This window comes from Magnolia sinica, chromosome 8 (assembly GCF_029962835.1).
Source record: "Magnolia sinica isolate HGM2019 chromosome 8, MsV1, whole genome shotgun sequence".
In the NCBI taxonomy this organism is placed as follows: Eukaryota; Viridiplantae; Streptophyta; class Magnoliopsida; order Magnoliales; family Magnoliaceae; genus Magnolia; species Magnolia sinica.
The window spans coordinates 18,599,285-18,609,880 of record NC_080580.1 but is presented as its reverse complement, the minus strand read 5'-3'; the positions used below and the strand labels follow the sequence as shown (position 1 = coordinate 18,609,880).

At 39.0% G+C, this 10,596-nt stretch overlaps 1 protein-coding gene across 1 annotated transcript; it reads left to right on the top strand.

Moving 5' to 3' along the window:
- The first annotated feature begins 917 nt into the window (after positions 1-917).
- Positions 918-8,055, top strand: LOC131253029 (caffeoylshikimate esterase-like). Its single transcript, XM_058253859.1, has 9 exons — positions 918-1,113; positions 1,212-1,244; positions 1,349-1,442; positions 1,792-1,824; positions 1,940-2,086; positions 2,184-2,314; positions 3,125-3,262; positions 3,386-3,484; positions 7,491-8,055. The coding sequence occupies exons 1-9, from the start codon at positions 1,111-1,113 to the stop codon at positions 7,785-7,787; spliced, it is 975 nt and encodes a 324-aa protein (XP_058109842.1). The 5' UTR covers positions 918-1,110; the 3' UTR covers positions 7,788-8,055.
- The last annotated feature ends 2,541 nt before the right edge of the window (positions 8,056-10,596 follow it).

The window sequence follows — 10,596 nt, the reverse complement described above, 5'->3', positions numbered from 1 at the left end:
GTATGAACGGCATGGATTGACCACATACATTCAAGGTGGGCCATCTGCAGGGAACCCACCATCTGATGACACGTGTGATCAATCTGAGCCTTTCAGTAGGTAATGCGAATTGTGCTGGTCAAGTGAGCCAAAAATGTATCTTCACTAAAGTCGGTGAAGCCCTGACGTGGCAATATTTTATTGGTCCAACGTATGATTTGGACCCAATCATTTTCAAACATGCTTTGCGGGCCTCATTTCTGATAATTACACGTGACCTAATCAAAATTTCACCGCCCAATTCAAGATAACTATACTCCACACAATACAACTAGACATACATAAAAGTGCGTGCGCCCACACTCAAGCGTGTGAGTTACTGTTCGTTACGTGTGGGGCCTGGGTTGATTTATCATAGACGATCAATTCCAACCTTCTCCATTAGCCGTTGGAATATAAATGCATGGTGAAGATTAAATGCACCAATGGTCTAAATTCAATTAAGAAAAGACAAAAGATCTGATGGTTAGGATCCTCCAATTTGGGAGATTTTTAAGCATGGTTTATCAATGATGGTGGACTTAAGATCAACGGCTTGGATAAACTAAATATAGCCCCACCTGTACAGATTAGGTAACAAACAACTCGTCCGCGGAAGTTGGAAAATAGTCGTACGAGTTTTTGAGTCGACTCAGCTTTGACTCGAATCATTTTTTTTTATTTTTTTTTCTGTTTTTTTAAACTAACATTTCAAAGTATACACTAACCGACAAATGGCCAGGATCTCTGATACGCTCCCCATCCAACGGTGGGAATAAGGCCCTGCATGGTAGATTTGATATGGGCCACTCATCTTATCAGGGACCCTCTTAAGAAACGCCCTAATCTTTTTCAATCTGCCAAAGGATAAATACAAGCGGATTCCCTGCCGATTCCCTCTATTTAAGTAAAGATTAAGTCAAAACCTTCCCTACTATCTCGCCTTCTTTAACTCCATCCTATCCCTACTTTCTCTCTACGTATCTCCTCTTTTCGATTTTCTCTATCTTCTTCTTTTCTTTCTTCTATATATTCTACCAAAAACAAATAAACCCAAAAGACTATTGTTTTTTTTAATTGAAGTCATCTTTCATGGTAGTGTTTGTTGCTAACACGCTCATATCTAATTCTCTATAGCTTATGTATATGAATTTCTTTTCTCACTTTTTGTTTTTATGGGTTTTGTGTTTTAGGCCCAAGATATTGAAAACATCATATATGAAGAGGTTAGCTTATGAAAATCTGATTTTGATTCATGGGTTTTTTGGTTTTTTTTCCAACGTCTTTATGAGGATTGTGGTTAGTGATTTTGGTTTTTTTTTTTTTTTAGGAATTCATCTTGAATCCTCGGGGATTGAAGCTTTTCACGTGTCGATGGCTGCCGGTGAATCAAGAGCCAAAAGCTCTAATCTTTATATGCCATGGTATATTGTTAGTTCACATAAGAGATTTCATTTTTCTTTTTCCTCATTTATTTTGTAATTGAGGTATTACTTAATTCTCGACTAAAGAGACCCAGTGACTGTATTGGTTATCCTAAACCGTTGATTTGGTGGGCCTCATCCCATGGCTTACTATCTCCCCTATCAGATGATACTAGAAATTCAGTGAAATGAACAATGATGACCAATGTTGAGATTTAAAGGAATCAAATCCAATGGTTACCATCACACGATGGAGGGTTTTCCACATCATGGCCCATTCCAAGATTGATTTTTTATAGAACAAGGTGGGCCATGCCATATATTCTAATTATTTGCTGGTGTTTGATAGGATACGCCATGGAGTGCAGCATCTCAATGAAAGGTAATTGACAGATTGAATATCCTTTGTTTTTTTCCTTTCATTTCTAATGAATTTAGAGTGATGAAGATTAAATTATGTACCATGACATTAAATGGGTATTTGGTATTTGATTCAGATACAGGAATTCGACTTGCGAAAGCAGGATTCGCCGTCTATGGTATTGACTATGTGGGCCATGGCAAATCATCTGGCTTGCAAGGTTACATCCCATGTTTTGATGAGCTTGTTGATGACTGCTCGGATTATTTCACAAGCATATGTGGTAAAGTCCAGTGTTGTTTTTGCATGGTTCTTTGTTTTCTCTTATTTTGGTATACAAAAAATAGTTTATTTTATTTTGGTATTCTTGAATCTTGTAGAAAAGAAGGAGAATAAGAAGAAGCTGAGATTTCTACTGGGAGAATCTATGGGAGGTGCAGTTGTTCTTCTATTACACTGGAAAAAGCCAAGCTATTGGGATGGTGCTGTTTTGGTTGCTCCCATGTGCAAGGTCTCCTACTCTCTTTGTAGTTTCTCTTTTAGTGTTTACTGTTGGTAGCTTCTCGTCTTCTTTCTTTCATTGTTCTCTCTCTCACAGCTTCTCTTGTCTTCTTTCTTTCAATGTTTTCTGTTTTTACTTTTCTTGTTTTCTTTCTCTGGTTTTGGTATACAAAAAATAGTCGATTTGATTTTGGTATTCTTCAATCTTGTAGAAAAGGCCCAACGTTGGGTTTTCATGACATCCACTCCAACCATTATGTACCCATTTCTCGGTTGGTCATGGGCCCAAAAATCAAGTTAATCCATGAATCACGTGGGCCACACAAGAAAAATAGTTGGAAGAGGGAGGGTGTGCATGCCCTTTCAAGGGTTTCATATGGTGTGTCCCACTTGATTCATGGATTACCATGATTTTTATGCACATGGCCAAAATGGGTGGATGTGCATGATGGTTGGAGTGGATGTCGGCCATACATCATGGTGGGGCCATACAGTGGTCGTTTACACCTAAATTTTGTTATGTTGGATCATTGTTGTGCCTTTTCCCTCACCGTTTATTTGTAGGCCACTGATCCATGGGATAGGATCGCCCACTCTGTAGGAATATTTAGGTCCCATCTGTCATGCAATTTGGATCCCTAAATTTAGAAACTGACACATCATATATCTGATGCATCAGGGCTATACTATATAAGGATTATATGGAGAATTGATAATCACATCCACCATTTTGATAGATACACCTACTTTTTTGTAACTAATGGCTATGATGGTGGGAAAAGGAGATTTTTGACATAAAAACGGATTTGGGTGTTTTTAGATTGCTGAAGAAATGAGGCCACATCCGGTTGTTTTGAACATTTTAAGCAAGCTTTGTAAGATCATTCCTACATGGAAGATAATACCAACCCAAGATATCGTTGATATTGCTATAAAGAGCCCTGAGAGGAGGGAGGAGGTAATATATACATTTTCTAAATTAAAAACTCAATTTGAAGAAACAATTATTTTTATTTTAATGAATTACTTAATGACTTTTTGAATTTGGGTTTGTTTATTTTTTGTATTTCATTTGAAATAGGTTCGTTCCAATCCATATTGCTACAAGGGAAAGCCTCGATTGAAAACAGGCAATGAACTTCTCTTGGTCAGCTTAGAAATAGAAAAGAAGCTGGATCAGGTAAATATGACTTTTATTTCTTGTTTATGGGTCCAAACGGTTTTATTAAATTATAGTATAAATAACTTGTGTAAGCCCACGATGATGCGTTCATATCATTCACTCCGACCATCATGCACGTTATTCCTCATTTGATCATGGACCCAACAATTAAGACCAGTACAAGAACCAGGTGGACCACACTATCCTCTCAAGGGTTCCATATGGTGTGGCCCACCTGACTCATGGATAGATATGATTTTTTGACACATGGCCAAACATGAGAAGACATGCATGATAAAGATGTCATCATTACATCATAGTGAGGCTTACGGTGTCTGCACCCTTATTATAGTGAAAATGGCTGTACTTTGTCATTTATTTTGTTTGTTTGCATGCATGTGCTAGTTCATGGATACCAACTCTCAGTCTACTTTTGTTAATAAAATAATATAAGGCAAATGGGTTAGGTGAAATAGCGGGATACATGTGGTGTGCTTTTACCATACATAAAGTTAGGGATCTTGTCTAGAATAAAATAACCTAAGCCAGATAATCAAAGATTTCCACCTCAGTAGGTCCAATTAGATAGTTCTACCTCCCAAGTAGAGGCCCTTTTAATATTGAGTCTATTCTTTTTAGCTGCCAATTTGTATTCCTTAATGATCCTCTAATTCATATTGGTCCCACGGTTTGTATTCCCGTTTTCTTTCAAAAAAAATTATAATTAAAATTTAAAAATAAAAAATAAAAATAATTAAGAAGGGGTGTGGTACACCTTGGATCTTACATGGACCCAACAGTAGTGGGGATAGTTAGGTGTATGTGTTATATATCGATGCCATCCATTATTTTTTGCAGATTATTTTAAGGCATAGTCCGAAAAATGAAGCAGATCTAAATCTCAGGTGGACCACATGATAGGAAATAGTTATTGAATGGATATCATTAAAAATGTCTTATGGCCCATGGTAGTGTTTATTTGCCATCCAACCTGTTGGCACCGTCACAAAGACTTTAACGAAGGAAAACAACAGTATCAATTTGATCTAAAATTTCTGCAGCCGTAAGAAGTTTTTAATGGTGGTCAAGCAATTCTTATTATAGTAGACTAGTAGTCACACAAAATATGTTTGAAAGTAGTTCTTTGAACCTGATTATGATAGACCAGTATATCTCACCACAGGTTCGGGGTTTCTAGAGCCTCACCTAATCCGGTTGACAACCACCGGTTACCAAGCAGTTGTAGCTGTCACGTCAATGGTGCGCAAATGGACAGTCAAAATAAGCATGCAACGGTCCTAGATTCAATGAGCTAATTTACACCATTCACACAATCAGACGGCTCAGTATTGTGACCATGTTCTATTAGCATGAATGCTAATTCCGGATATCAGATGGACCCCTTAGTCGCGATGGGGCACACATCAGGAAGCGACACGTGCAAGCCGATGAACCATTGGTTTTAGGGGCAAATGATCATTCACGTGAGAGCATCTTGCGAATGTCCTGGACACCCTACATGTGCCACGTGCACACGTGTGAGTCGTTTGCGGAGGCATTTGCATGGCTGTTTGGAGCTCGGGACAGGCGGAGGCTCCAAGGGCCTGAGTGACCAACGTTATTTCTAAATATTATTTTAAAATATAAATATAAAAATAGAGAAGATAAAAGGCTCAAATGGACCACAAAATGGTATTAATTTCTTACTGTAGAAAATTTGTAGGGGCCTACATAAGTTTTGGATCAAGATGATATTTGTTTTTTTCACTTCATCCATATGTGTGTGTGTGTGTGTGTGTGTATATATATATATATGAACATATCAATGGGTTGGATGGAAAATAAAAAACACAGTGGACCTAAAAAGGTTTCAATGGTGGAAATCCTTAGCACCAATGCTTCCTATGGTGTGGTCCACGTGAGATTTAGATCTCACTTAATTTTTGTCCACTACTCTAAAATGATATGAAAAAATGGATAGACGGTGTGGATAAAATTCATACGTCACGGTGACCCCTCAGTGTCCCTCGGAGCCTCCGCCTGTCCCGAGCTGCGAACTGGCGGGGCCAGTGCCTAATATATCCAGATATTTACAATAAACAGTCGGTGATTTTTGGACAATCTTGATTGTCCTGCAACTGATCCACCCGCACGATGTGGGACACAACCACTTTTGTAAAGGCCATAAACTACGACCTGAGTATTAATACAAATTCGTTGTCCACATATCACTGATTAGGCCAGCTAGGCTGCTGCACACGTGGCATACAAGGATCCACCTCGACCCACCAAATTGTGGGCCCCACTGTTGATAGAGCGTAGTCCTAAGCCACTCTGATTAGATAATCTGTAGCCTATTGTCGACCTATGGCCCATTTGCAATATGAGTCCTAAGATCGGTCAGTCGACGTTAGTGTCCATGTATTCCATGAACGACTGGGTCGTCCAATCGACCTATCATAAAACTCTGTGGGCCTACCGAGATGTTCTCTTCACATCCACTCCGTACATATGACGTGGTTTCAATAATGAGGCGGATCAAAGACTAATTCCACCTGTCCTTATCTAATTAGGATGTGGTCCAAATAATGAGGCGGACCCAAAACTAATACCGGCTTTTTTTAATAGTATGGCCCACCTTAGTTTTGAATCTTCCTTATTAACATGAGCTGGTGAAACTGATGTGCACTGTTCATGACAAAGGCACGTTGGGGTGGACTCCGATTGGGAAGCAAAGAACACAACACCATGTGGGTACCGTGTTGATGTGGCAAAGTTTGTTTTGTGGGCCCATGTGTGTTATATCATGTTTTCTGTTCATTTTTTCAAATCTTTTTAGATCATGAACCCAAAAATAAGGCAGATCCAAGGTTCAAGTAGACCACACCACATGTAGGTAGACCACACCACATGTAGTAGGGACAGTAATACCCACCCTCAAATCCATCATAGGGTCCACCACCATGTCTACTTGCCATCCAACCTCTTCGTAAGTTACAGAACCTGAATGAAAGGAAAACACAAATAGCAGCTTGATCCAAAACAGCCTCAAGAAGTTTTTAATGATAGCTCTTCATCACCCATCACTTTATATGGTGTGTTTTACTCGAGCATTGGATCTGCTCATTTTTTAGCTAATGCCCTAAGGGTTTGTTTGGATTCGCGTATAGTATTATATTGTAATGTATTTGGATGCTGTTCATGTATACAATAGGCGGTTTTTAGAATACATCTAAATTAATCAGATACTAATCAATGTTTGGATATGAAGTATTGTTTGGCATAGCGTATTATGTCTGCGTATTGTACAATCTTAATTGGGTTGGGTGGCCAGTTTGACTTATGAAACTTTTTAATTTCTACCCTAGATTTTCAGGTTGAAATGTACCAAATGAGCAGTCTCGATCTTACATTGCATAGGTAATAGATATCTTGTAATCGTATAAATTTTAAACTTTCATCCGTTGCTGAATACAACGCAATGAATACGAAGTATTGACAACAACAAAACCCACTAACAATACTCTACCGTCAGTTCGAAAATTTAACTGGAGTTCCCATTCACATATGGGATTCAACTCCTATTCACTCCAATCCAAACACGATAAACGTCAAATCATAACTTGTAATATGATACAGTACATTCCAAAACCCGTATCCAAACAGGCCCTAAAGTGATTTTGGTAAAATAGATGCGCGGGGCATGGCATCATTGACCCGTGGAATGAGCGCAACTCTCACCGTGATGCCGGCTGCTATAACACGTACATCATGGCGAGGTCCACGAAACTTTGCCACGTCATTACAGTATCAACATCAGTATTGTGTTCTACTATTCCCAATCAGTCCCAACAGGGTAGTCCCCTTGGGTTTTATAAGATAAATCACATTGAAATAGACTCGATTCCAAATCATCTATCCGTACACTATCTCACGTGCAATGTCTGATCTATACCACATCATACATTATTACGATGTGATTTATCTTAGACCGTTGATGTGATGTTGATTAAAATTCACACAGGTATCTCTACCGTTCATCATCGTTCATGGAGAGGCCGACATCGTAACAGACCCATCTGTCAGCAAATTGCTTTACGAATCGGCGTCCAGCACCGTTAAAACGCTAAAGTTGTATCCCGGCATGTGGCATGCTCTCACTTCGGGTGAGCCGCTTGAAAGCATCAATCTTGTTTTCTCTGACATTGTAGCTTGGTTGGATGAAAGGACAGCCGCAGGAAATCCGAGATCGGAGAGGGAGAGGAAAGCAGAGCATGATGCTCAGTTAGTGGGTGTACATAACGAGAAGACGATTGCTTAGTAATGTTACATTTTCAACGGTGGAGATGAATGATGAGGACCAGAAAAGTGGGACATATGTGATATAGGTTCTAAATAAGATCCTTGGGCATAGCTTGGTATGGATGGTCCATCTGATGGAAATAGCCACTGTTAATGTTGTAATTCCTCGTAAACTGATGCAAGCTTATTTCATGATAAGTTTGTTTTGTTAAAGTTATTAGGCGGCTGAGATCATTCAAAGGTCACCTATGCAGCCTAGTAGTGAAAATTGCAGGAATTCGATTTTATGTGGATGCCTCTCAAGTATACATTTTTCATTGAATCCTCCTCCAAGCTGATGTTTTTAACTGTGCCATGTTTGAAAATCTGAACCGTTCATCAAATTCGGCATCACTAAAAACACAACCCAAGAAATTTCAGGCCATTGATACCAGTGGGCCACAATTTTAAGTTTATACCGGCTTCGGGTAGGCTTTCAATAGGCGGTTGGGATGAAAGTTATATAAACCCATTTTCAGTGGCACCAGTGTAGTGAATTCCATCGAGGGAATACGATAAGGCCCGGACGTGATGAGAGTTGATTGGGCTCGCTAGTCAGGCCAACAATTTCTGGACCGTTGCTCTTATCCTGTTCCCAGACACATACACTTCTTAGGATCATGAGCCGTGGTGATTCACAATTTTAAAAAAAAAATTGGATCAAGTTCATATTTGTATTTTTTTTTTCTTGTCTAGATCTTGTTAGATGGCAAATAAATATTAAGGTGAATCTTAGGAAGTTGTTAATGGTAAGCATTTAATGATCATTATTTTTTGTTGTGTGGTCCACTTAAGATTTGGATCTACTTCGATTTTTAGTCCATGTACTAAGATAAGCTAGCTAATTGAATGAAGAAAGTGGATATACAACACATAAATCAAGCTGGGTAATCCACACTCCCCAAACATGGAGCGGATTCAATGAGGCTAAGTGGTCTCACCAAACGCAATAACGAGATTTGACTGGTAAAGCCCAATACGATGCCGGTCTAAACCACTTCCATCTCTGACAGCAACAGATAACCTAATCAAATTCCCTTGACCATCAGTTGCCTTCTCTTTTCAACTAAATCACTTTAAAACATGCTTTATGTGGCTGTATTTCTCCCAATGGTATATGATCCATTTAAATCTCGTTAATCAAGGCTGTTGTGTTCAACTAAATCACTTTTAAACATGTTTTGAGTTGCTCCATCTTTAATAAAACAATCTGTCTCAATCAAATCTTATCACTAAAGGCTTTATTGTGTTAGACTAACTACTTGATGCTTTAAATGTCTTTATCTCTACTGGTGACACATGATCCAATCAAACGTCAGCACTCAAGGCCATGTCAAGTTCAACTAAACTACTTTCAAACATATTTTGGATGACGGCACATGAATCAATCAAATATTGGCATTCAAAGTCTTACTCTATTCAATTAAACTATTGCTCGTCATCTTCATATACGTGACTTTTGGAGTACTCGGTGAACCCTCATAATGTGTGGACGGACCTGATTTTTGGAACAATAGATATACAAGGTGGCTTCTCACATTGCCACATGTGCTTCAAATGGCCCTACATTATGGGCATCTTAGAACCAAATTCAAAACTCCACATAGGTATTATGATAATCACTTAAGCCAAAGCAATAAAATCCAACCCAATTAGTATAATCAAACAAATGGAAAAGTGTTAAGCTACGAACATTGGGTGCTACAACTATATATGATTGAATCTGAACCCTCCAATGGGCCATCTCATAAAAGTAATCCATCATAATCAGAATAATCAACAGTCTCTTTTGGTTATTAGCATCATTAAACCATGCCCTAAAGAAATTCTCATCAATGGCAACGTCTCAGCTTATGAGTAATAAATAGTTGAAAAGAGTAATACAACCATCAACATTCAAAGTAAAGAAAGAGCTGAAGATTGGAGCTAGGATTCCAATTAAGTGGGAACATGGCCCATCTACTTTGTAATGCAACAGATCAACGGTCTAGATTACTGAACCATGGGCCCAACTCATCAGAACTAAAAACCCATGTATACTTAGAAAAGCCTCGTCCACTACCAGACAAGAGTTTCCTGTAATAGGAAGTTCCGGACACCTAAAGCTCTGTGGGACATACCTCGGATCGATGTCCATCCCCCTCCATCGTTCATGAGATGACAGTCTAAAAATTAGACAAATCCAACATTTAAGTGGGTCACACCATAGTAAACAGTTGCTGATAAATCTTAGATATATTTTATTTTAAATTGATGGACAGAGTGAATTTCATACCGGCCTCACAAAACTTCGATGGTTGGTTACAGGGACATCACGCCCATTTTTTCAGAGCAATTTAGGGTATGAGTCAAAAAATGGGACAGATTACCACACCACGGGAAGCAGCAGTCACAATGATACCGGCTATTGAAACTTTCTTACGGCTACTTGATGTATGTTTTCCGTCCAACCGGTTCATAAGGTCAAACGTAACTGCGTGAGGAAAATATGCAAACATCAGCTAGATCTAAAATTTCTACCGCTCTCGAAAAAAAATTTAATGATAGTGCGGATAAAACACATACGGTAGGCGGCCGCTGCATGGCCCTGCCTGGATAGATGCAATCCACCTACGCATAAGACAACCATCAAGCTAACGTACAAGAGGTTGGTGGAACGTCTCAAAAAAGGTTATCATCCACCACACATCCCCATCGTCCTTTCTCGTCCCTATCATAGAAGATATGAGTATCACAACTATCTAAGGTCATGTTTGGTGATCCAAACCGTTGAAGTGAGGAAATACGCA

What these genes read in the sequence shown, in the direction of transcription:
- LOC131253029 (XM_058253859.1), top strand. An exon ending in TGGTTGCTCCCATGTGCAAG is followed by an intron (nt 2,315 to 3,124) that starts GTCTCCTACTCT and finishes GGGTGTTTTTAG; the next exon opens with ATTGCTGAAGAAATGAGGCC. An exon ending in GCCCTGAGAGGAGGGAGGAG is followed by an intron (nt 3,263 to 3,385) that starts GTAATATATACA and finishes CATTTGAAATAG; the next exon opens with GTTCGTTCCAATCCATATTG.